The sequence below is a fragment of the Larimichthys crocea genome, chromosome VIII, assembly GCF_000972845.2.
Source record: "Larimichthys crocea isolate SSNF chromosome VIII, L_crocea_2.0, whole genome shotgun sequence".
NCBI lineage: Eukaryota > Metazoa > Chordata > Actinopteri > Sciaenidae > Larimichthys > Larimichthys crocea.
In genome coordinates, this window is record NC_040018.1 from 31,534,951 (window position 1) to 31,562,851 (window position 27,901).

Consider the following 27,901-nt stretch of genomic DNA (forward strand, 5'->3'; position numbering starts at 1 on the left):
TTTTTAAGTTGTTAGTATTGGCCCCCGGGCATCTTCACAGTGTTAAATCTGGCCCTCTTTAAAAGAAGTGTGGACACCGCTGCCTTATGCTGTGGAACTGAAAATGGCTAAACGTCGTCGCTGTCCGATGTACGTCACCATTTTTCTCTGTACTGAATCTGCATATTCTCTTCGTCTACAGTCAGCGTTTCAAATCTTAATGAGCAACGAAAAGATGTTTTGTTGCATCATGCATGTGGATAGACAGAAGGAGGAGAGCTTTGGATGGCATGTCGAGGACAGACGATGAGCTCTGTGAGTCAGACCGATGATGACGAACACTAACCTGGATTCTGCTGATTTCAATCTAAAATATTAAAATAGTTTGCTCAGTGTGCTCCGTGGAAACATGCAGGACAGCCTTGAATTCACAGTTTACCAGCTGAGAGCTGCACCTCATTAGAACTACAGAGCTGATGTGGATTTTCATGTTCTGCTGCTAAATGTGTCTCATTACAGAGTTTTAGGTTGATTTTGTTAACTAGTATCTTTCCTCAAAGACGGTTTGTGCGTTGGATTTAGTGGCATCTAGTGCTGTAGCTGCTGGTTGCAACCCCTTCGCCTCTTCCTCTTCCTTCTAGCATAGAGGAGAGAGCCATGGCAGAGAAACACAACCATTCTTATTCTCAGGTAATTAAACTGAGTTATGAAGATTATATTCTGTAAATGTGACACACTGGACCTTTAAACACTCACAGGCCGCTCTCGTCTTGAACTCGTCCCAAACAATTGTTTTAAAGGATGCAGATGAAATGAAGGGCTGAGATCGTAAAGTGATGTCCCAGAGTCTGTTACCCCACGACGCTCTTTGGCTGAGACCAGACAGCCACTCGCAGAGAGCACATTTAGCATTTTGCCAAGTTTCATTAAGCCTAATGTCAATTTGGTCCAGGCTCAAAACTCTCAGCAGCTATTGAACGGATGACATTTGGTGCATACCTTCCAGTCCCCTTCACGATGATTTATAATCACAGTCTATTTATACACACGTACGCCTCTGTTGGCCAGATCACAAATCAGATTTCAAGTTTCTTTGTTGCAGTCCAGAGAGTCCAGAAGAAGAATGACGTCTGCACACAGCAGCAACAGGTTCAAGAACTGTTCAGAAACTCACCACACAACACTTGTATTGTCTCCCTCAGCCGTTCACATCCGTGCAGATCGTGCAGTGGTTGAACTGATCAGGGATCAGATAAATGCTCCTGTATGTGTGGAAATCACTAGAGGCGCTCTAATGAGACGGGGATAACGACGATTAATTTCTGAGTAATTTCCATGGAGCTTTAAGTGCAATTATCACCGGGGACAGATCAGACAGACCCTGCAGAGGCAGCTTACTGACATGATTACACTCGGGAGGAGTAAAGCTTACATAGCTAGAAGATCTACACCTTCTTAAGGTGTGGCTGAGTGGTTCATCTCGTGGGTTCTTGGATGCATTGGATGATCAGACTCGGCTCTGCTCGCTAACAGACTGCTGAGCCAGTTTGTCCAGCAGTTCTGGTCTGTCCCTGTCAGCATTCCCCCACTTCCTGTAACCTGGAAGAGGAGGCCTGTAAACCTCTTCTTCTTCTTCCCTGTGGTGTAAAAGTCCTGGGGTCCAAACACTAACACTCCCCCCGGTGCTCAGAGCGCACAGCCCAGCTAACAAACTGAGCTAACAGCAGCTACAGTTGGCAGCAGTTTCCTTCACACTGCCCTTTAAAACCAAAGTTGACTGAACATTTGCAGTTGTTGCCTCTGCTGCTCCTTCTTCTAACTAACAGCGCGGTTAAGGTCGAGAAGCAAGACCGCGTCCTTACTGTGGCTTCCTGTTCAGGATCTCTGCACGGGACATGCACAGTGGATGTTGCTGACATTAGATGGCCGGCTCTGGATTAGCCTCCTGGAGGCCTCAGACAGGCTGACGTTTGATGAACTGCAGTTTTGGCTTCACTTCTCCTCTATAAAACTGTTGCAGCAAAAAAAAAAAGAAAGAGGGATTTTGACAGAGACATCAGTCGTGCGCCCTCCCCTCAGACACCCGGCTGATTATGGCACATTATTTCACATCGAGGTGATTAGGACGGTGTGGTTTTACAGCCGCGGCGCCGTCTGCAGCTGTCAACCACCGGGGGATCAGACGGCAGAGCTCCGGGTGGAGAGGATGCATGGCGGCATAAATCTGAGAGAGAACTCATCATTGATCTGTGGACGGGGTCACAACCTCAAACCCCCACCCTCTGCATCATGCATGATGGAGGAGGGTGGGGTGGGGGTTTACATTAATTAACAGGAAGTCATTTGGCGGGGAGAGCTGTCCCGTGGCGACCAGGCGAACAGGTCTTAGGTGGTAAAATGGAGGCCCCCCATGTCTTTGTTAGGGACATGGATTTTAAAGGGGAGGGTAGACAGTTGGGTGAGGGAGGGTAGATAAGGAAGAGGGAGGGAGGGAGTTTGAGGGGGGGCCATCTGCCACTGAGCGTGCTCGGTCAAAAGGCTTTTGTTGTGAAGGAGCGATGAGACGGATAGATCGTCACTGTCACCAACCGCTGGTTTAATCAAGTGAAAGTGTCGCAGCTTGTAACATGTTTAACCCCCACCACACACACACACACACATACACACACACACACACACACACACACCACACACAGTGACAAATAATGATCCATCTTTAATTAATAACCCAGAGTCTGAGCAGATTAAATCAATCAGGACAGAAATAATTGGACTTTTTTTTTTCTGTTAATGTGAAAACAGTGTCGCCTCGGTGCATCCTGGGAAATTTCTGCGTGGCCTTTAATGTCTTTTATTTTGAAGTAATTTATAGATTTTATTTTGAAAGAGAGAAAAAAGAGCAGCCTCTCACTGTCACCTCGACCCCGATTCAATCAGCAACCTCCTGCGATGCGAGCTCTGTGCGCATGCGTGCTCCCTAATTAAAGCAGCTGCGTCAAGCCGGCATGGCAGCGGAAGTTAGGCGAATTGAGCTTCAAAATAAAAGTATAATATAAACCAAATAAAACCAAATTTTATTCCAGGACATTGAGCTGGTGGTCTCCTCTCAGGCAGTTAACAAATCAGAATAAAAGCAGAGTTTTTCGGGTGATGCTTCCAATTGCAAATCCGAGCGTCGACTTTTAACACTTTCAACTTTTTATGTTTGATATTTATTTAAATAAAAATCTGTAAATTAAAATGCATTTTAAAGTTTCATTTTAAAGATAAAAGAGCCAGAAAAAATTAATTAAATTAAATTAAAATTATATAATTATTAAATATAATTATTATTTTAAAATAAAAATGGAACTAAAACAATTCATTGATCAGCTGATATTTTGATAATTGTTTAATTGATTCACCAAATAATAATCAAACTGCATATATTTTAGATATTAGCACTGAGCTCAGGATGACAATAAACATTTCTCTACTCTTCCTCTGCGCCTTTATTTTGACAGGCTGGCCGGAGGTGTGCGTTAGGCTCAGGTGGTGCTGACGCAGGCTGCTGGAGCAGCAGCAGCAGTAGATGTCGATGCTGTCCCATCATCAGATCACACCCAACGGGGCTGCAGCGCACCGCTCCTCCGGCACCGACACCAACATGACACCCAGGTTCAGAACCGCAATCTGAGCCGCACCGAGGACGAAGCCCAGCGGAGGACACACACACACACACACACACACACACACACACACACACGCACTCAGGCACGCACACGCCCGCACGGACAGACACGAATATTGCAGCGAGCAGCAAAGAGGAAACAGAGACGCCGACCGAGGTGAACTCCACTGCGCCGCGGATTTGCGCTTTTCGCTGCGTCCACCGCGTCCACCGCACGGACACCCGCAAGAGAAACGCTGCTGACCCCCGCACGCCACAGAAAACATGTCATCGTCGGGCAAGGACGCCAACAGCGGGCATTACGCCAACTATGTGGGACCATACCGGCTGGAGAAGACGCTGGGCAAAGGACAGACAGGTTAGTGAAAGATGCTGTCAGGACTGTCCTCAGCACCGCGCCTGCCGCGCTCACATCACGTCAGGTCTGCGGGGTTTGTCTGCGTGCTCTGAATGCGGGGAAATGCCTCATAAGTGCGGGTGTTTGCGCTGGATGCGGCTGTGAATGCAGGGAGAGAGTGCCTGCATGCTGCTGATGCTGATGGTGCTGATGATGATGGTGATGGTGCTGATGATGCTGATGGTGCTGATGATGATGATGATGATGGTGCTGCTGATGATGGTGCTGATGATGGTGCTGATGGTGGTGGTGGTGTGCCTTTAATCCTTGTTGTCAGGCAGAGAGGGCTCGGTGATAATGGGCCCTTGTGATTTTTCTTGTCTCTAATTCCGTTATAGCGTCCATCTGTCACATGGGCCCGCTCTGCTGAGGCTGCTGCTCTCTGCAGAAGAGGCAGAGCAGTGATGCTGCACTGTCCGGTCACACACACACACACACACACACACACACACACACACACACATTGCAGCTGCAACATCGCACATTTTCTGTCTTCATATTTGCTTTAATGGTGCAGCAGTCTGCTGAGCTCATCTTTGGACTCCTTCCTCGGCGGGTTAAGATGGCAGGATGGCTGATGCTGTTTTATGATGCTGACAGGCCCGTCTGTACCGATCTGTCTGGGAGACATCAAACAGCTTCTTCATGAGTCATTTTGAGGAGAAATCTGCACAGTTCTTGTCGGGACCGTTTTTAGAGACGCTGATTTAACTTTAAGCTCATTTTGGAGGCTGTGGATTGAGTCATAGTGTTTCTAATATTTAGTCTACCCCTGGATTGGATGAACTGGTCAAACCGGGACGATAAGTTGCTTATTTTTACATATTCTCTCTCTTTTAGCTCTGTTTTTGGTCTCCACCAACCTCTGAGGGAAATATCAGTCTCTTTAGCTGAAAACAGAGAAATCTGCTCAGTTTCTGTTGGGAGGCGCTGATTCAACTTTAAGGTCGTTTTGGAGGCTGTAGATTGAGGTGCTTCTAATATGTAGTCTACCCTCTGTATTAGAAACACCTCAGTTTTGAGGTATACTGCATCAGTTAATGCTCAAGCTGGAGCAGGTTCTCAGTTGTCCAGGCCATCTTCCTTTGAGAATAGTTAAATCTGAGCCAACTGGACTTGGTTGTAGATCCACGAAGACGTTTCAGTTCTTCAGAGCTGAAGAAGCGTCTTGGATGAGAGGTGAAACGTCTCCTCAAAGACTGGGAGTATGAGTTGCGTATTTCCACATTCAGTAGTTTCAGGAAAACATTTGGAGTCGTGTTTGTGTCACCTGTCCAGTATTCTCTCTCGTTTTTGGTCTCCTCCAACCTCTGAGGGAAATATCTGTGTCTTTATCCGGTAAACGCTTCACTATGTTCACCTGCTGCTCGCTAACTGTGTCTGTCTAAACTATGAGCTGAAACTCGGCTCCATAAAGCCGACTGGAGCCGCTCGTAGTGATGAAGCCAGTTCTCTGAAGGTTTGTCACTTCTAGTGACACCTTTCATTGTCTTCACAAGTCGTATAGTACCTTGTTCTCATAAAAAATATCAATTATCGTCATTTCAAGTTTCTTGCACAGGAAAAAGGTTCCCGTAAAACAGCTGAAAAGGTCCATTAGATCATCCATTGCCGTAAACTCGATGGTATACCTTTGGAAGTTGTCATACATGGAGGAAGGTAAAGTTCTTTAGGACTACAAGGAGTGATGGTGTCTGTTAGTTCACTGCTGAGCAGCACAGACTCTGTCTTAGTGATTTGTCGGCGTATTTAGAGCAGCTCCTGTGTCGGACCCGATGGATGGCTCAGGTCAGGTTCTCCGTTTTTCGGATACCCCACCATCTGTGGACTCACGCATCCACAAAACGATCAAGGTGTCTCCCTCCAGCTCCAGTAGGTAGGAGCTCTCTCCTCTCCGCTGCTCTGCTCCCTCGGTGGGTGAATAATTCATAACCAACCAATTAGCTGGTCGGTAGACTCGGATTGTAACAGCTGCTGTATTAATTACACAATACTTCTATTTAGCAGATGGAATGAAGCTGCAGTAGTGTGCATTTAACTCACACAAAGACACACGGATCATTTGCTCTGTTCTTCAACAGGATTAATTATAGTAACGGAGTCAGAGGAGGAGTAAAGGTCCATTTCCGCACATGCAGCACTCTGCTGTGCTTGCACTTCAACTTTCTGTCCCGTAAAACATCTCACAGTCCACTACGCTGCTCACCTAAGCATCATTTTGAGCTCAGTGCAATCAGTGATCCCTCCAGAGCTGCTCCATCTCAACACGACTGCATGATGCCAACAGTCCTTCATCTGAGGCTCTTCTCAGTCTTTAGGATGCAGTTATCTCACATCAAGATGCATCAGAGTCGATTAATCAGCTACTAAACTATTAAATGAACTATTTTGATGATTGTTTCATATTTTTGAGTAAATTTAGAAAGAAAGTGTCCAAATTCTTCAATGTCTCTTCAGTCCTCTGAGTCAGTAAACTGATCAGACGTGTAGCGACATCACAGCAGACGCTGAAGATGTATCCAAAATAAACCCGCTGTACTTAATATTCAGTTTGGCTCCAGATCTGTGATTCTGACGTCATTGTTGTTGTGCTCATTGATGGCTCATTGATGGAGAAAGAACTGAGCCAATCAGAGCGTTGTAGGTGGGATTAAGAGTGGAAACATGGCAGCGAGTGTGAACTCCCCCGTGATGGACAGATACTTTGATTTGACTGAAAGGAAGTTGTACAGGTTGTTGTACGTCAACTCGATTGACGCGACATTTACCGACTGCTTCCTCGAACAACTTGTCGAGTTTCACCATCAGGTGGAAATCTGACGTGATGTCAGAGAAAGATAACTGACGCATCGTTTAAAAACACACGTCAGGCCTCGTTACAGCTTCTCCATCGTGAAATAAACGACGTGATGTTACAGTATCATCGTTAGCTGGATGCTTTTGGGGGTTGGTGACTGTTTGATAGACAAATTCAGCAATTTAACATATTTAACAGTCGACTGAGGTGAAGAAATTGCTGATTTAAGGATTTGAATGAAGCTCGGCGTCTCGACAGGTCGCCTGTGTCTGCGGCATCTTACCCGTGAATCTGTTGAATGTGCCTAAGTGCATTTGCATGTAGAGACGTGGAACTCGTGCAGAGTTGTGTTTTGGTGTGTGTGTGTGTGTGTGCGAGGCGGCTGTAGTGATACTCTGCTCGTTGATGGCTGCTGCTATGAATCGAAGGCTCTCCGGTCTGAGCTGGCAGACGAGGGAAGCCTGTATATCATTAAACCTCCTCCACAAGTGTAGGGCAAGCCCACGCTCTTTGTTACTGTGTGTGTGTGTGTGTGAAGCATCTCTGAGGGAGTGGACTAATGCTTCTTGTTCTTTGGATGTTAGACATGAACCAGATTTACAGTCAAGACTCGATTGCTTCAAGTGTAATTCCAGCTAATAAAGAGCTCATTAAATGTCAGTTTGCTTGAACTATAATTATGTTTGAATGTCTGAGACTTCAAAATATTCTGTGGTAGTTCATTGAAAGCCTGTTCCAGCTATATTTGATCTTATTAATCAACCTATTTATCAATACCTTACTTTTAATATCAGTACCAACACTGCACAAAGAGTTGTGTAGCATAGGAAGAACGTTGAGTAAATCTGACCAGACATTTGATGTCAGTTCTAGATTCTCTGCACAAAGGACACATTTAGGATTCGATACTCAGCACTAGTATGAAGAAATTATTATTCATTAACAGAAAATTAATCAAAAACAGTCGACAAAGCTTCTCAAGTAAAGACGAGCTGTTTTTCTTTATCGCTCATGAAACTCATCATACGTGACAAAGCGGTGCAAAAACACACAATATGCCTCCATAGAGAAAAAATAAGACACAAAGCAGATTTTTTAACCAAAGAAAACAACAGTGTCTTCCAGTGTTGTAGTCAAGACCAACTAAACCGAGACCAGAATGTATCAAGACCGAGACCAAGACCAAGGTATAGCAATATTAGCCTGTTTAGGTTGTAATATTCATACCCGTTGCTACACTGAGTCACCTTGTTCACCTGCTCAGGTCGACTTGCAGTTTTTACGAAGCGCTGTGTGTTCTTTCAGACGCTGTTTTGCAGATGAACCAAATTTTATTCCAGAAGACTGAGCTGATGTCTCCTCTCAGGCAGTTAACAAATAATCAGATAATTGAGCGATGTCCCCGAAGTTGTCTTGAGCTAAAATGCAGAGTCCTTTTTGTTTGAGAGAGACGAGACCGAGGCTGAAGACCAAGACTGATCTCGAGGACTCCAAAACTGGTGTCTGCAGTGAACCAAAGTGAGTTTTCAGCTGTCTTCACTTGCGTGTTTAGTCTTTGTGTTTTTTGGTTTCAGCGTCAGGTCGTCTTTGTCGTCAGTCTTGGATCTCGGCTGTTTCATGGACTTTGGATTCAGCCTTCTCCTTTACGTATTTTTTGCCTTTCCTGGTTTTAAACGGAGCCTGTCTGACAGTCCGTAAGCGTTTGTACATTTCATTTAGCAGTGAAACCATTGTTCTGCAGCAGTTCTGTATCTGGGTCCTGTTCCTCGTGTTCTTAGTTACCCTGCTTGATATTTGTGACACTTTTTGTCATTTTTGAAATTCCCACTCTGAGAAATGGGTTTTCTTTTCTGTTCCCAGTTATGAGACGGCAGTTGGAACAATGCCTTCATGGTGTGTGTCTGGTGGTCGAAGCTGAATGGCGAGAGGCTGTGCTGACTCTGAACAATTAGTCAGTGTGTCTCCATGTGAGTGTGTGTGTGGAGGGGGGGTTGAAGTACTCCTCTTTTTACACTGGTTTCCCAGGCTTCATACAGCGCTCATTTTCTAAGTGTTGGCCAACAGTGGGATGGTTGTCATGGTTTCATCTCTCCTCCTGCGACAATGGCCACTCTTTTCCTTCTCGGCGATCGCTGCGAGACTGCAAGCTGCCAATCTTTTCCTCCTCTTGTCCTCTCTCTGTTTTCATTGCTCAGCCACTCAGATCTGCTTTTCAATCAACTTCTGGCAGTTTGAACTGAAGAGAAGCTGAAAGAAACCATTTGAGATCGTGCACATGACAACCATCCACCTTGAGAGCTCGAATGTTCCTGGAATTTAAGACAAATATCGATATTTGAGAGTTTAAAATCTGATGATATGTTCGCTGATGAACACATTTGATAAGGATCATTAAATAAAGGTTATATTTGGGATCTAATGTCCAGCATCGTCCCAACGATCTCAGATCCAATATTTTTGTCCAGTCACTTGATCCTAATCCAACGTAATTGACATGGACTGCTCCGGCCAGCAGTTGTGATAGAATATTGTACTCATCAAGATCATTTCTTACGGCACTAAAATTATCTTCCAGTGGCGCTAAGACGTGTTGGAAACACCTTCAGGTTACTGAACATACCGTATTTTTTGGGCTGTAATATCAATTTTATAAGGCGCCTTCTGTCAATTTTCACACATAAGGCTCATCGGCTTATAAGACGCAATAAGTGAAACAAAACGTGCTGGACAGGTCGAACTTTATTCAACCTATCCAACCTATCTGGCGTCGCCTCCCTGTCTTTGTAAATGTGTGTTCGCCTTCTGTCAGCCAACACTCCCATGCAGCTCGCACTTTAACTCTGAACGACCTGTTGACACCAATATCTAGCGGTTGGAGTTCTTTGGTTAATCCACCCGGAATGACGTCATGCACCAAATTAGTTTGCTTCTCTTGGGTTTTTGGGCGTGCATGGAGTCGTAGATCGATAGGGACGGAGATTCGTGGAAAAAGACGTCCGTATTACTCCGCGAGGCTCCTGACTGCGGCAGCCTACGGTAATGTGTACCACGTAAAACCGGTTCGAGGTTAGTAAACACAACCAGAATTAATACGTAAGGCGCACTGTTGATTTCTGAGAAAATGAAATGATTTTAAATGCGCCTTATAGCCCGAAAAATACGTTATTTAAAATCGGAAACCACGACATGTCTGCAGTTACCGTGGTGCACATCATCATGACTGATGGAAGCGATGTGTTCAGGTCCCACTGAGAGCCAGACGTCCGTTGGACACGTGCTTCTATGATCCTGTCCACATGTCAACGCATCCTTGAGGAAAACATTGAACTCCAGTTGCTCCTGATGGTTTGCCCTGCATGCTTGTGTGTGTGTGTGTGTGTGTGTGTGTGCGTGTGGCTGTATACATGCAGCATGGTGTTTTTTCTTGCTTGAAATATAAAAATGAAGTAAAAAAAAATATATAATCAACTTTTGATGCACTGATCTACCAGAAACACGTACGCCAGGAAGACATCATTCATTTTTATTTTTCTACAACCTGTAATGGGAATGTGTGTGTGTGTGTGTGTGTGTGTGTGTGTGTGTGTGTGTCCCTGTTGTATTTTAATGAAAGTGTCATGTTATTGACGTGGAACATCCTAAAGACTGTCGTCCCTCGGCTCCAGTGGAGGAGTGCTGCTGTGTGTGTGTGTGTGTGTGTGTGTGTGTGTGGTGGGGGTAGTGTGGGTAGCAGGGAGCCCCAGCACAGATGGCTGCCTTTAGGTGGCTGAAATACAGCTTCATTATCAGCAGGTTGCAGGTGGCAACACTCCCATGACTCTCACTGCATATGTATATATACACTCAGATGTGTGTGTGTGTGTGTGTGTGTGTGGATATATTATGAGGATTTACATTAAGTGTTTTTTTTTTTTTCTGGGCTTGTTTTATTGAACTTCCTGGTTTTGCTTCGTTATGCTGCATTAATTTAAAAACGACACAAAATATTTATGCCGCCTCGTTTGCACACAGAGGACACAGATTTCCATCGCGGCTCCTCAGAATGAATAAAACGTACTTTTTAAAATATTCATGGGGGAAAAAACAAGCTTTTCAACAGAGTGACCTCCTCAGAGCAGAATAATCAGTTTGATATGCTGCAGGTCAGGGGTGATATCTATATCTATATATCTATATCTATAGATAGATATTAATAAGCTCCGGTGTGTAATTCTGTTTTTATGACCTAAATTCTAAATATTTTCTATAAATCAAACCAGAGGTTTCATTATTTTCTCAGCTGTGCGAGACAGAGAATATCCTGAGACTCCTCCAGGAATAATTTGAGTATTTTTGGTGGAAAAAATAATAACACTCTGAAAGTTTTGCTCTGTGTCACTGGTTCTCAAACTGTGCAGCGGTGCATCATGTCAAACATTTTTAAAAACCCGAGTCGCTGCAACAAGCGTGCTGGAGGGGGGGGTTAAAGGAAATACTGCCAGTAGACAAAAGTCTGTAGGGAGAGCTTCTCTGCAGACAGGAGGATGGAGGGTGGGGTAATCAAAATTATGGCTAGTGTCAAACACCCCCACCCTCCTCCTCCTCCTCCTCCCCTTTGCTTTTTTTCCATACAGTACATCTCTTTGGCTCGCCTCCCCCTTTTTTGCTCGCCTTCCCAGCTGAGGGCTCGGTTACCATGGCAACCGGAGGAATGCTCTCTCTCTCTCTTTTCTGTGGCTGGTTGGAGGTATGCTCGCTCGCTCGCTCGCTCTACATCTCCACGGCCCCCCCCCTCTGCTCAGCCTGAGGGGGGGTGGAGGTGGTGATGGTTGTTTCGCCTGAGCCATTAAACAATGACTGAGAAACTACCCCCATCTCTCTCTCTCTACATCTCTATCGCTCTTCCTTACATCGCTCGCTTCACTCCACCTCCCCCCTCTTCTCTCCGTCGCTCTCTCTCTCTGAAGCTAAAGACTACCTCTGAATCCCCACCGCTTGAATTAGTCTTTTTTTTTTTGGAGGGGAGGCGAACTCGGCTAATGCTTCTCTGTCTGCCAGATTATCAGAGCTTCTCCTCACAGGACACGTCCAGCCTAACACCCCCCCTCTGTTGAAACAGATGCTTCGACATTTAGCAGGAGAAAGTCCAGCGATGGTGGAAATAGTAAACAAAGCTCTGACAGTGTGGAGGGAATCCTGTGGTCAGCCAGTGTCTGCTCTGAACTGGTGTAGCTCTCCTTTTATTTCTGTCAAACGTTAATGTCTCCACGCTGCAGCGCGGGCTGCAGGCGGCGTTACGAGTAGCCACGGCGAGGATAAAAGCCGGCTGTGCTGCACGTTGCTCTTAGAAGTGCTGAGTGAATTAATGATGCAAGAAAAGAACGGCAAAAACAATTTTCACATCAGATAAAGAAATATCTTTGATAGCGTGGGAACAGGAAGAACAAAGTCTGTTTATCGTGTATGCGGCTCGGCGGAGAGAGATGCTGTTAGTGTGATTCAATTAACTCGAGTCATGCTCGTCTCTGGCTCACACACACACACACACACACACACACACACACACACACACTGATCGGGATGCGGTCCTCGTTTGTTCCCGGGTCGCCTTGAGCATACAGACACCTAGTGTTTAGTTAATTTAGATTGCTGTCATCTTGCCTGTGGCTGTCAGTCATTAACAAGTCTCTCTGCACAAGTCAGCAGACTGCTGCTGAAATATTCAGGTAGGTGAAGTGTGCAGGGATGCATCTCCGAGTGTGTGTGTGTGTGTGTGTGTGGTGGGGGTTACCTCTTCAAGAAGTTTTGTCTGAATACATGTTTACTTTGAAAATCCATGGATGTCAACTCGCTGTATCGTCCTGCATAAAACAGCTCCTCAGTGTTCAAGGATTTAAAAAAGTAATGAACGTATGTGTGTTTTTCAGACGGACAGGGGATCTTCAGGGGGAGACAGCAGTTGTATACTTCATCTGAAAGCTGAACATTAGTTTGAGATGCAGCTCAGCTCTGTTTCAAGGGTCTCCAGTCATAAATCTGAAATATTTTGTGAGTGTTTAAGGTCTCGGCACATTATGATGACCGTACCCATGCTGTGTTATGTCTCATGAGGTGTTGCAGTAGTTTTTGTGTTGATCCCATTTGTTGGTGGAAGATTTTACCGTTTTTGATGAATTTTTGATCAAGAAGGTCAGAATTTCCTCCACATCAAGACACAAAAAGACAAAATTCATGCTTGTATCAAAAACTTTTCACATTTGGAGATTTCTAGAAGAATCGCAGCTTTTGCGTTAGGATGTCCAGCACTTCTCATGAAAGCCATCCATCCTCTGAACGCCCCAGTTTCATGAGGCTGTGATGACCCTGGAGGTCACAACAGATTGTTTTGAAAATGAAATGTCGACAGTGGGGACTAACATCATCACACATGTGGACTCACTGAGTCTCTGCTTTCCAGCCAGACCCAATTTATGACATTCAGTATTGTTCATGGACCCCACAAAGATTCAAAGTTTTAAAAAAAAAGCAGTTGTGGGCTTAGCATACATTGGGTATGTCTATCAGAGGAAAGGCATGTGTACCTAAAGAACACATTTCCATTGAGATATCTTGAGGTGAGAGGTCGAGGGACGTCCTTCACAAACTAGTATGAGATGTTGGGCACCAATGGATGTCTCAGGTGTAGTTTCATCTTGAGTCTTAAAGACAGGATGTTGTCTCTTCCCTTACTTCCTGTCATCTCTGTCTGCTTCACTCAAAGTCTTTCTTTCTACCTTCTTCACCTCCTTCTCTCCTCTTTGTCTCCTCTTTGTCTCCTTTCTGGACAGAGTCTCTCTGTATTTATGTCTGCAGGTGGAGGAGTGATTTGTCTGGTCTCTGGAGACTCCTCTGCTCTGCACTCCCGGCTCCATTACCTCTTTTGTACGTACAGACGCGTGTCCTGAATTTAGCCTCAGTCAATTATGTTTATTATGTGGTAGGTAGAGCTTTAATCGGCTCCTGCAGTGTGCATGCACAGCTTGATAATTGTCATGTGAGTGCTGGTGATTGTTTTGTTATTAGAGGTAAATACGTAACAGGTGTGTGCACCAATGAAGTCGATATGTTCACGTGCACATTTGGGACCATGTTGCCACCTGCTGCGATCGCTCCAACTGTCTTCAGTGTTGGTTCTCGAGTGTGTGTGACGCTGCATCGATGACGTCTATATGGATCAGCCAGAGGGAAATGAGGTTTGAAGATCCTGCTGGGCAGCAGCAGTGCCACCAGGCTCCATCGGTCCCAATCATCAACACTTATCGGCCTGATTGCAACAGCTGTTAAGGTGGAGATGCTGAAGGCACTTATCCTGCAGCAGGAAAGGTGGGGACGATATCCGACGATACTGCCAGTACAGAAGTCCAGCTGTTTTATTACTGATTTACTGCTGCACCTCTGGTTCAAACCAGAGTGGAAAGAAGCTGAATTATTAGGTTAAGAACGAAGGATTGCATAGTACTGAAACAATGAGTGTATTACTTGATGTTTCATACCTGACTTATCAAGGAGAAACGTGAGGATTCAACATTTATCTTTGTTTTTCATAAGCAAAAGGAGCCAGGCTTTTTTGGGAGGATGGGCTTATATTCAGGGGTTGCATTTAAGATTTCTGAGGAGTGGGAGTCCACCGATGGGTTTGGATCATTTTAAACAGGTGAGGTGTAAAAGCGACGTCACGTTCCAGCGCAAACGTGAGGTCGCCGCAGAAAAACGCAACCCGACCGCAATCTGAAACGTCTGAAACTGAGAGATACTCAGTCAGTGAGAGAGAGAGCGAGCGTCAGCCTCGATGAATTTGTTAATGCGAGAAATAAAAAGTTATTTTTAGTTTCACAGCGGTTACGTTCAATACAAACATACATAGGCGGCATTTCGGCGTAGCGCCTGATCCCGTCTGAATGCTCGTCTGCTTAGTCACCGTGGCCGACGGTGCTGCGCCTCCTATCAGCCATCTCTTCTTTAATCCAGTCCCACTTCCTGTCAGGTGTGATAGGCCGACCAGCACGTTTTCACATGCTGCCGTATTCAACAGAGACCAATTTAATGCCTCAATCAATAGCCAGTAATCAAAACGGGAATGGGTTATGGCTCCAGATAAGCCCCTCACGGTCCCGCAGCTCTCTGCCACCAGCCAAAATCTTAATGAAATTGAGCATAAATCCCCCTTCTCTCTCTCTCTCTCTCTCTCTCTCTCTCTCTCTCTCTCTCTCTCCCTCAAAAAGTCACTTTCATCCCTTTCCAAAAGCAATCTGGACTTTCCCCCTGAGTCAGCACTTACAGCGTCCAGGAGTGAAGCAGAGGAAATTACCATTTGAAGAGCTGCTTGACTTCCCTCTCTCTCTGATGCCCTGTGCCCGCGCTCGACCCTCGCTTCATTTTGTAGGAATATGGAGTTTCTGGTATCTCATATTAGATAAATAAACCCCCCCCCCCCCCCCCCTCACTGCGTCCACTAAAAACCCCTGACTGGTGCATGATGGGATGGCTGAGTGCTTTTGGCAACCAGCGATTCCACTTTGGAATTTCACGGCGTCGAGGACGCGGTCCAGCTAGGTACAAAATCTTAATGAGCTTTTTTCGGAGCTTGCTCATTAGCATTACCCACGAGGCCCGGCGACAGTCAGGCAGACTGCGGCACTGCGCCGCCCGTCCCGTCTTTTGCTGTTTCATGGTCCGGCGGGCCACGAAGCTCGAGAAGAAGAAGAAGAAGAAGAAGAATCACTTCCTGCCTTTAGACTAAGCGTCCGGGCCACACAGATGGACCACGTCAGCGGCGTCGCCTCCAGCTCGCAGCCTCGGCCAAACATCCAATCATGTGGCATAATCAGATTAAGGGGGCGGGGCGTGAGGAACACCATTATACTCACTTTACTGGTGGTGCTGGCAGGTACTGCTGTGTGTGTGTGTGTGTGTGACGGTCACAATAATAACAAACATTCCTGAACATGTACGTAGTGAGGACATTCTGAAGGTTAAGGCTAAAATTGAAATGAAGTTTAGATCACGGTGGCTTAAGGTGAGGGCTGAGGTTAAGTAAGTTGTTCTAACAAACGTCCATCATGTGAATGTGGGTCCTCACAAGTATACAAGGACGTGTGTGTGTGTTGTGTGTGTGTGTGTGTGTGACGGTCACAATAATAACAAACATTCCTGAACACATGCATGTACGTAGTGAGGACATTCTGAAGGTTAAGGCTTAGATTGCGGTGGCTTAAGGTGAGGGCTGAGGTTAAGTAAGTTGTTTTAACAAACGTCCATCATGTGAACGTGGGTCCTCACAAGTATACAAGGACAAGTGTGTGTGTGTGTGTGTGTGTGTGTGTGTGTGTGTGTGCTACGTTGCAGTATTTTCAGGCAGCGCAGTGTGGTGTGAGGCTGCAGTGCTGCATTACAGCAACGACTGGCTGCAGCCTCTCTGCAGTAATCACACACACACACACACACTGGTGTTGCTGGTGTTGTTGGACGGAGAAAAGAGGCCTCGGCTGTAATACATTATTTGTGAAACTGTTTCAGCGTTGCTCAGCGTAGCTATGGTTACACCAGTGTGTGTTTGTGTGTGTGTGTGTGAAGGTGTAAATGACTTATATGGGCATGCCCAGAGGTTACAGATGAGCAGATGAATTAATTAAACCATGCTAAATTATTTGGTGATGGTCGTGTCTGTGACGCACGCCGTGGATGTTCATGGTCGGCAGAGGATGAGACCTAAAGGTTCCTGTGACCTCTGTGACCTCTGTGACCTCGACTTAGCACGAGGATCAGGCCAAACATACAAGAAATCACAGACTGACACAGTGTGTGCAGCACATGTTAAACATTAAAGCCACCGTGTGCGGAGCTTTAATGTTTTTGCTCGGTGCAGTGTGTATGATCACTGGTTTAATTTGCATACAGGCCCTGAGGAAGAGCGCCAGGCTTTGACATGGTGGCCACATCATGTAATGACAGTTATGGTGTTTGGAGACTTTTTCCTGAAGCTTTTATCTGAAGTGGCTGAAAAAAACAGAAGTGTCCCACGATCAGGTCTGACTCTTAATGATGCATACATGCCGGTCGCTTGGTGTCGCAGATGTCCGTTTTATTTTGGTGAGGTCGACGTGAAACTATGGGCAAATTCAATCTAATGCTAATTTAATACATTAATGGGAAAACAAGCCAAAGTCTGACTTGACATTGGTAAAGGCAACGACTCGGATCCCTGAACATCGTCTGCTGGCACAGCCTCACTTCTCAGCAGCTACTGTTTCTTATATGTCCAGCTGTTGGTGGTGTTGTAGAGGAGGTCCTCTCTGAAGAGCTGGAGGTCTTCAGGAGGTCTGTGAAGTAGAGAGACGCCCCTGATCTGGTAGGAACTGGTAGGACGTTCCACCAACAGGTACCAACGGACAGAAAAGTTTGCCGTGGTTTCATTGGTTGTACGTCTGTCTCAGGCTCTGGGTAGCAGCTTGCCAACATTTCTGACTGACAGCGCAGATGAAATCAGTTCGACCCTGAGCCGGAGCACCAGTGTGACACATTTTTGTAGTTTTAACTTAGCGGATAATCCTTCAAACATTTGCTCATAAATATCAGGCAACGACAGAATCTCTGGTCAAAAGATAATCATCATCAACAATGTGACTAAATAGTCGCTGACGTGGCGACTTTGCGTGTCTGATTTTGGACGTTCGGCCATATTTCTTGTTCTTTAAACTTCATTTTTCCAACAGTAGACTGTCAGTGTACAGAAAGCCTTTAAGAGGAACTCTCTGAGACGATGAAGAGGGATCTGTGTTAGCTACTGAGCGTCCTCATTGATCCTGCATGTTTCTGTCCTCTGTGAAGACAATGGGAGTGTGGGTGGCGGGCGATGGTCCACCCCTGTTGGACTGGCCTTAATCCGCCTCTAATCCGACCATGCAGTGTGAAGGAGGAGGTTTTAAAACAACAAAATGAGAGGCTGAAGAAGAATATCTTTGATTTCCACCTTTTACTGTTTAAACCTGTAACTGTGCGTTAACATGGAGCTTCATTTGAAGAGCTGCAGCCTGGGTTTTATTGTGAAAATGTTAGTTTGGTAATGGAGGGGGGGGGCTGACAGGAGGTCACGACCCTCATTACACCACCTGCCAGATGGTCCAACACCACGCTGTGTGTGTGTGTGTGTGTGTGTGTGTGTGTGTGTGTGTGTTATCGTGGATGAACGCAGACATTTACTTGAGTACACACCGGGGGACGCACAGTAGAGACCCTCACACACAAAGGGCACAGCTACAATCTGTCATTTCAAACTCCAGTTTTCTGGTTTTAAGATGAGAATAAAATAAGTTTTGGTCAGTGATGAATGTTGTTTAAAAATGTCTTTAGGTTCCAGCTTTCCCGTAAGCAGCTTAATTATCAGAGACCTTTGATCATTTTCTGATATTTTAAAGACAAAACAGCGAAGCGACTTCTCCACAGATCAATGCAGAATGAGAGGCAGTCCTCCACAGTCATTTATATTAGCTTGTAATGAAATCGTGTTGAATCAATATTTGTCAGCGGCTGATGAATGTCTTCGGCGTGCAGCTGTGTAACGTACGAGAGCTTCACGCTGACGTCTGGTTTGATTTTAGCAGTCATGATCAGCGTGATGTGCATTTTCCTCAAACATCCAACAGGTATATACTTAATCTATTTATATATATATATGTCACTAAAGCTCATCAGCCCCCCTCCTGTGCTCTCTTTCTCTCAGTCCTCCCTGCCCTCAGGCACAGTATCACAGGGCAAACCAAGTCAAGTTGCCTTGCTTGACCCTACTGATGCAGCCTTCGTCCTTCAGGCTAAACCTCCCCCCAGACTCCCACAATGCTGGTTCAATGAGACACTGACTGCAGCACTGCAGGGCTCCTGGGTCCACCGTGTGAACTGGGCTCAAAGCACGGCCCGGACATGGACAGCCAAACCCAAACACTCCACGTATGTCAGCACCAAAGCGTCTTGGAGTCCTAACTGATCGGGATCTGATCAGTGCAGAGCAGCAGATGCCAAATCAGGAGGTGGAGCCCAGGGTAGACCTCACCACATGCTGACCTAAAATCAAACGCACAGGTCTGAGTCATGGTATCACTGGAGGTAAAGCAGAGATGAGTCATCGGACGTATCTGAATGTTTTATAGGAAAAGGAAATACTCTTTTTTTAACATATAGCAGCATTAGAACTTCACAATGTGTTTCAGTGACCTGACATGAATCCATCATGACGACATGTTCGGGTTTGATCGTCAGCCATCAGAGAGCAGGGCGGGAAGGGGGGGGGTGTAGATCGGTTGCATTTTATGCCTGAAGAGATGCAGCGAGAGGAGGAAGGCTGAGAAACCCTGCAGGCAGTGATGGCTCAGCTGATCATCAACACTTCAGATCTCCCTCTGGGAGTTGATCTCCAACCAGCCAAACAGGAGGTTAAAAATCTGAAGTGAGGTTGGAATAATGGCAGTATTTCTCATTCACTCTTGTTTCAGTGGAGTCATAATTTGAACAGAGTCAGCAGAACGCCGCCTGCGTTCAGACCAATGGCAGCGCTCGGTTGTAGTGGGTGGGCGGGGGCGGGGTTACCAGGAGCAGGTCAGCTCCTCTGGACTCTCCGAGGAGGAAGCTGGAGAGGAGAGCTAAAAATACAGAGAGTCTCAGAGAGTCACAGCCTTCATCAGCTTTGGACGCCTGCCAACACTGCTCATCACACACACACACACACACACACACACACACACACACACACTCGAGCCGGCAGACAAAGACAACGCTGCGAGCAAAACTGGATCTGGAGAGGCCGGTGGGCGGGGCGAAGAGGAGGATGGAGTGAAAGAGAGAGTGAGAGGGGGAGGTGCACTCGTGGTGGAGGATGAATAAAAGCCAAAGGGGGGAGGGGATGGAGGAGAAGAGGAGGAGGGAGGAGGAGGAGGAGGAGGAGGAGGAGGTAAGAAACAGAAAGCTTGCAAAAAAAAAAAAATGGAATAAGAATAAAGAGAGGATGATGACTGGAGAGAAAAAGACGAATAAACAAAGAGAGAGAGAGACAGCAGCTCTGTGATGACACCTTGGCCGCCGTCCAAGTCTGAAAGCTGATCCAGCCGATGATGTAATCGTTTGTAATTGGTCCCAATTATTCATTAAGGCTTGATTGGCACTGCGGCACAGCCAATTAGATGCTGGGACGTGACAGGGATGGCACACGCCACGGAGCTGCTTTAAACAGCAGCATCACACACGTCACCGGCCAATCACATGACACGTGTTCCTGAAATGAAATGCTGAAACAGATCTGTGACGTTTCAGTGTCAGGGCTCACAGGTACACACTGCTACAACCTTAAAGCTGGAGTCCTGTTCGAGTGAAGCGCTCTGTCCTGACCAAGGCGTCCTCTGTGTCTGTGACGTGAACACACAAACTGCAGTTCCTCTAACGTCCACCTGAGGCTGGCTCCAGAAGTGAGTCAGTCTCCATAAGTCCCCATGTCCAAATGTCCAACTTCACAGCAGAAATAAACATGTTTACAGCCTGGTACAAAAAACAGTTTTGGTCTCTGTAGCTAATTTCCCCGTTCATGACAACTGTACTGAGGGTGAATTTATATACAACTCACCTGTTCACATTATATTAAGGCTTAAAGTTATGCAGGATTAAGAGCGTGGACGCTTTGATTGACAGGTGGGTGTGGTCACAGATGGTTTGTTAAAGCAACCAGGCTTCATTCAGCCGCCTCAGGTCCACGATGATCCACGTCTCTGCAGGAGGAGGTGGACGAGGCAGGACTGCCGACACGGAGACGACGGTTCTGTAGAAGGTTCTAAATAAACCTGTGCACGGGAATACTCAGCCATCTTTACTCGAGTTGCACTGGTTGCATCTCCAGTTGTCTGCATGACAACAGTGCATGTGTAACAGATTTACTGTGAACAGAAAGGGTCCGACTCGGTCCAACATCGCCTGTGTGATACAGGATCTGGTGCCGCTGCACTTCCTGTTGTTGGCTCCGTCAGCCTCAGCTGAGTAAAAGTAATCACGCTCGGTAACCGATGACAACATTTAGTAAATGGCTCCGCCGTCATGTTGTCCTTGAACAACTGTTTATTTGTGTGGGTGCTGCCCATCTGTCTTCAGGCTCGCGCTCTCTGCCAGCTGCCGTCCACATTCAGCCCGGCCACAATTACTCGCAGCCAGAAGAGACGGCTCCTTGTGGCCCATTGATGCTCCTCGATGGGAGGTCAGGACTAATTGGCCAGCGTCCTATCTGTCACACAATATGGGCCTTTGACCATGAAAGCTGAGCTGTGATTAAGTTGCGGCTGTTTGGTTTTGATTTACACAAAGGGAGACTCTCCAAAGTACTCAATAGCCTCAAGTAGCCTTGATTCAGAGCCCGTTTGTTTGCTCTGATGATTTCTCCGGTCTTTGTCAACATCAACCAGGAAAGAGAAGAGACGGAAACTACCGGGCAATATTTCTGTCGTCTGCTCAGGAAGCACACAAGCCTGTTTTACTGCAGTCCAGAGTGTTTTAGATTGTCATTTAAACTTTTATTTGATATTTAGTTGCCTCATGTAAAGAGATGAACAAGTCAGCGACAGGCTAAACATGTCGTACAGGAAATATTCATGATGGGAAAAAAATGACTGAAAAAAGAAGTTTAACAGAAACATTAATTAGGTTTGAACACAGAAGACATTAGCGATGTATAATTGTATTACCGTTGCTGGATGTAAACTATAATCACGTCTGTGCAGTCGTATGTTTTGTTGTTATGCTTCTGATTGAAAGTGACAAAAAGATAAATCAAACAAGCAAAAGTCAAATATAAAAGTCTGCAAACTGATTTAAACATAACATAGAGTTTAAAGACGAGTTTTTTAATGTAACAGTAGTTACATTAATACCTCTGTGTTAATGTCACACACACACTGTACCTGATAAAGTGACCCGTTGGTGTGTATGAGACATTTTTTACACCTTCAGTAGGAGCCAGTGGGCTTCGGTCAGAGTGACAGACAGGTTGTTGGTTTGAGTCTTTTATTTACTTATTTACTTCCCACAGTGTCTCGTGGACATCCGTCACCTCCTTCTCCTCGCTGTGTGGCTCTGAGCTGAAGGAAGATGCAGCAAAGAGAGAGATGGATGGACGTGAGAGAGATTGAGGAGCGAGGGAAGTGCAGACGCTGAGGATTGCGGATTGATAAAGAGAGACGGCGGGTTAAAGATGGAGGAATTTACCGGGACTCATATATTTGTCAGGACAGGAGGGCGATGGATGCGCGGATGAAGCGGTGGATGTGTCTGAGGGATGAGGGCTGCTTGGCTTCGTCATCGGTCTACTGCCGTCCTCTCTGTCAGGCCTGATGAAAGATTCAGTCCAGCTCAGCCTCCAGCAGACTGAACGGCCTTCTCACAAATAGAGACTGTCACATCCTATAGATCTGTCACCATGTTGGAAATATTAAGTACAGAGGGCCATTTGGGAAGTAACTAACCTGCACTTCCTCAGCCCAGAGTGGCCTGAAGCCCTTTAAAATAGGATTAGACTGGGATGGCTGCTCGCCGGGGTTGTTTCCACTGGTAGGATCATTTGTCGCGGCTCTCAGGCCGTCGTCTTCTTCTTCTTCTTCTTCTTCTTTTGCTGAGATATTACAGAAACCGGGAGGCTTGCAGGCATCGTAACAAATGGACTATGAGTGCAAGGATTTCGCTGTGTTCCTGCCGTGTAATTCAATACCTCCCTCATGACAAACGGAGATGTCGGACTCACAGTAATGTTCAGCTCAGAACATTTGAAAGATGCAGAAAATTGGCTTACAGAAAAGAATGAACCCGTCATCTGTAATCATGACCTATGCACGTTTGTTTTCTCGGCACTTCTCAACTGAAAATAGAGACTTTGCACATTAGATTGCTAAAAGTAGAAAAACTTTTGGCCTGAACGTGTTTCACCCACACCGAACACCGAACACTGAACACCGAACCGGCTTCTGTGCATGTTGAAACCAGAAAGCACAGTACTGCCTGACATCACAGACTGTGTGAATCATCATGAGACCCCAGACTGTAGAGCGACTGAAGTCCTATAGAAACAACCTGGACGTAGTCTCTGTGACGTCCCCGCAGACTGTCTGAAACCTGGACGTTGTCTCCGTGACGTCCTCCACACATTGTTTGTCTCAGTAATTGATGGTAGGTCTTTTGTATATTTCCTTTATATTCTCTGTTTATAACTTTTCTTTTCAAACTAGTTGTTGTTGTTGAGTCTGCGCTCACAATGGAGCTCCGTCATAGTCAGACAAGTTTATGTGCGGATGTGATTATGTATGGCTTTGCGATTTTCTGCCTGCTAACAAAGGCTGGTTACAGTGGGTCATCTGACAGCGCACGCACGCACACACACACACACACACACACACACACACACACACACACACACACACACACACACAGACATAATAGGATTTGTGTGTCTCATTCAGCTGTGCTCAGGCTTCCTGCCGTCTGCCATTCACTCTCTGTCAGAGTAAGAGGATATGTGTTTGGCAGCCCGGCTGACACACCACGCTGACGAGATGAAAATTTGTCTTGTTGTTTACAGTTACACATTTTTTGAGCCATTTATTTTTAGTGTAACAGATTCATAATCCCTGTAGTGTAGACAGAGCAGTCAGCTGTCACGTCAGGCGGACACTGGGAGATTTATTGGTTTTCAGCTGATGTAAGCTCTATTTAGGACGGACGGGTGGCAGCGTAATGACTTCATGTCCACAGTGGCTTCACGAGGAGCATCAACAAATCCTCATTCTGAAACAACACTGTCCGCTTCACCTCCTCTATGGTTCAGGGCTGGTTAAGTTAAAGCAACATTGTGTAGAAACCGAAACTGAGGGCAACAACTCACAGCAGACCCAGCAGCAGCTGATATCACTGACTAGTCCAGCAGCAGTCAGCCCAGAACCAGAACCAGAACCAGACCCAGCAGCAGCTGATATCACTGCCTAGTCCAGCAGCAGTCAGCCCAGCTCGGCGTCTGTCTTTCAGCCTTTTATTTCACCAAGCTCTCACCAACCACTAAAAGTCAGTCCCACATTTACTCTTGTCCGGCGGCTTCTTGCTCGCTCACTCTCTCCTTTTCTCTTCTTAGCTTCCTCCGTCAGCGTCCTCTTCACTCTCTGCTCCTCTGCCATCATGTCCATAGAGGCTGCTGACTGCTGTAAACCTCTTCTTCTTCTTTTTCTTCTTCTTCTTCTCGATGGTCCAAAACGCTGATAATTGACATTATAAGTCATAAGTCAATTTATTTATATAGCACATTTAAAATACAACAAGACATTGCCCAAAGTGATGCACAACATCAAAACAAAATAAAATACATTAGAAAGAAGAAAAAAAAGTAAATAAAACCAAATAAAACAAGTTAAAGACAAATTGAGCAATTACATAGAGTAATGAATAGTCATAAATACTGTAGACAATTACAGAATTGAAAATTGATCAACTCGCAAGTGTGAATTTAATCTGAAGGCTGGTAGCGAGGTTGCCAACCTGATCTGGAGGGGGAGGCTGCTCCATAGTTTTGGAGCTGCCACTGAGAATTGAATTATATATTACATCCAGGGTAACTCACACTTTATATAAAGTGTAACACTGACATCAGAAAGCTTTAAATATTTGATCCACGACTGTGAAACTTGAGGCGATGGAAACTCTCCGTCTTTTTTGAAGCTGCATCAGCATTTAGATGTAGAAATCTGTCTAATGAGGCCGATACTATGTGTCCGAGTCAGTGTGTGTTTGTGCAGAGTCAGTGTGTGTGTGTTGCATGTGTGTATCTGTGTGTGTGTGTTGTCCTCCGTGGCTTGGCCGTCTCTGATAGCAGTGATTTAGGAGCAGCCATTAGAGGCAAAGCGACGTTAATCCATCCGACAGACCAGAGTGATAAAAGTTTCATTAAGCCATCGATCAGACACCTCCGTCAGCGGGCGGAGGGGGCGAGTTCAGCATGTTTCCACACCTGAACTGAGGCAGCGGGGCGTGGAAGAGAACAAAAGGACTGACGTGAATCCATGTGATCCATCCTGAAGCAGGGCTGTGATTATTGAAATCAGCTGGTCAGACCTCACCGAGCTGAATGTTTCATATACAGCGTCACTGTACAGTGGAGGTACCAATCATTTAATGCAAGTCCATCCAAACCGGATCATTGAGCCCTGATGAGAATGTAGGTCCCAACGATGACCCGGTTAAGGTTGGAAAACTTTGATGAAGTTTTGTTAACGTTAGGAGACCTTCATGATCATCGATGGACTGAAAACCACGTCACAAAACGATCACTTCAAGGTCCAGATCTCACACAAGTCCCTTTTTTTTTATCAAGTTGTTTAAAAATGCATCAACACGTCAGTTCAAGTTTAGGGTAAAGGTATGAGGTGTGACTCTTCTGATACATTCAGTAAGAAACATGCTTTCGGAACGAGTCTTTCCTCGAGACTGTCACCAGGTGTTTGCTCATGGTCTGAATTGTTGGGTGTCTGTAAATGATATCATAAGGAGTACAGAACTATTGAATCTAAACTCAAAACCCGAGTTTGACGTGGAGACGCTGCTCCTTTGTGTTTACAGGAGTCAGTCGAGGTGGTTTGGCCATCTGATCTGGATCTTCCTGGGCGCCTTCCTCTGGAGGCTTTTCAGATTAAGAATCCATATCGGGATGAAGATTTCCGATCGCAGACTAGAACGAATCCTGTAAACTTCTAAACGCTGCCTCGAGCAGGTTTAGCGTTCACCGTGTTGTCGTCCATGTCAGCATCCTCTCCGTCATCAGAAACACACACAGACTGTTTTAATATCTTTGGATCGTCCCGTAAACTGTTCAGATAGTGGTGTGTGTGTGTGTGTGTGTGTGTGTGTGTGTGTGTGTGTCGTGTTAATGTGTTGTACCGAAGGTCAGCTGTGCTCAGCTGATGTTACAGCCAACAGGAAATTGCTGACAGAGCGAGAGGAAGTAGGAAGAACCTAATTGGCAGTTAGTTGCCTGCAGGCTTCTGGTGAGATGAGTTTACCTCCCTGGTGAGTTTCCTCATCTCCTCACAGCTGGATGCTCTCATAGCAAATATGTCAATGCATACAGTGAGGTCGACGGGGTTCCTGCACGCTCTTCATCGGCTGCTGGTCACAATGATGCCGTGGCTCGTCGAGGTCTTTGAAGGGCTCGGCTGATTGAGAGGAAGAGCTGAGACTAAAGTACAGCGTGAATTCTGCAGAATCTTGTGTTTGGTGTTGACTTAAAGTCAGTCCCAGATTTACTCTCTCTCCCTTTGCCGTTATGTCCACAGATGCTGCTGACCGCTGGGCCTGCAAACCTCCTCTTCTTCCCTGATAGAGCCTGGCTAACAAACTGAGCTAACGTTAGCTGAGGGAAAGCGTTACACTGACTGATCACCCGACGTCGTGTGTCTGAATGGGAGCAAATCTCTGCAGGTGTTGGCCTGAAACCAGAAGAGAGCAACAGGACATGTTCAGCTCTCATTTCTGGGTCTGGGTGTCCACATACTTTTGGCCACAGAGAGTAAACAGACATCGATCTTTTTACTTATTTTTTCTTGAGACGCCAAACAAACGACCAAAATGTTGGCGATCTCCTTCCCAGCGTTTCATTGAAAATCCTTTGTCTCTTCACATCATGCCGTTATCGTCTCGTACTGATCCAGCCCTCGTCATTATGACAGCCGCCCCGCGGGCCGAGCAGCCGTCCTGCAGTCACACATCTGTAATGAATAAATGATAACATATTTTCTGAGAGTGGAGTTTCCCTGGAGCTGCTGCTGCTGCCTCCTGTATGTGCTCTGATTTAAAGCCTAGACGCTGACGTTTATTTTAATCTCCACACATGCACAGATGCAGCATTCAAACCGGCTCAGATATTCAAAGATATATATTGGTCACGCCGCGGCCGCCTGTGGTGCTGCTCGCTCATATCGCGGCTCGGCGACACTCGAGCGCTTTGGGCAGCAATAAAAGAGATTTTCCGGCTGAGATGTTCAATAAAATGATATCGGAGCTCGGCTTTAAATGAGAACAATAAATGACCCTTTCATTATGGCTGGATTTGACTGAGAGTGCTGTTACTGAAGAGGGATGTGAATGTTGTCCTAATGTTATTTTAATGTTATTTTAAATACACGGCGGAGTCTCGACGTCCATGTCCAGAGACAGACTGCGCTTTAAAGTGTCTCAGCTCATGTCCATGTATGTTTTCCTTTCTGTCGTCAGTGTTCGTCAGTGCAACCCGATCTTGATCCTGGTCTTGATCCTGGTTTTGGTCCTGGTCTTGGTCCTGATCTTGGTCCTGGTCTTGCATTTACATAACAGTTCAGGACATGGAGACTTTTCGTATGTTTCGCAGCAGCCTCGTCATGCTCGTCAGGAGAGAGTGAGGCGAGGGGTTTTCAATCAGCAAATATTAATTCAGATTATTTTAGCTTTGAACAGTCCAGACCTTCATTTCGAGGCAGACTCTGAATTCAGTGCATGTGGTTCCACATTAACCTCCTTCTTTGGCTCCCCATGTGCTCTGGATAAAAAAGTTTCTGCTCTTCTGTTTTTCCTAATGCGAACGACACGCATGGTTCGGAAACAATCAGAGGTTTCAGTAGTTTGTTGGCTTATGGAGTGAAGCGCTTTGACTCATGAGTCCTCGGTGCCTCCTGTGTTCGGAGCTGCCGGCGGTGCCGGTTGGAGCGTGGTTGCAGGCTGTCGGCTCTCTCAGCAGGAGGACGGCTGCAGCAGTCTGTGTGCGGAGGAGGCCGTGTAGCTCGCAGCGAGCGCTCACCTCTTCATCACCCTCTCCACGGAGAGTTTATTACAGAGAGCAAAACAGGAACACCGGCACGGCGCTATTTTAATCTCCTCATCTGTCTCAGAAGATTTCTCTGACGTTAAGCGCTGGCGTAACGTTCGGGCGTCAGCGGTGAGTCTGCCGTCTACGTGGAGAGACGAGTGAGCTGAAGCTCTGTGGTCAGTTTTGACGTCGGATGAACAAACA

The 27,901-nt window shown here is 46.1% G+C and overlaps 1 protein-coding gene across 8 annotated transcripts in view; it reads left to right on the top strand.

Annotated features, from left to right (window-relative positions):
- The first annotated feature begins 3,499 nt into the window (after positions 1–3,499).
- Positions 3,500–27,901, top strand: part of LOC104932420 (serine/threonine-protein kinase BRSK2) — a 94,027-nt gene continuing 69,625 nt past the window's right edge. For all 8 annotated transcript variants that reach the window (XM_027281621.1, XM_027281624.1, XM_027281622.1 and 5 more), the window contains exon 1: positions 3,500–4,007. In XM_027281621.1, coding sequence (XP_027137422.1) covers positions 3,914–4,007 — 94 coding nt within the window. In that variant the 5' untranslated portion in view covers positions 3,500–3,913. The remainder of the gene's footprint in view (positions 4,008–27,901) is intronic.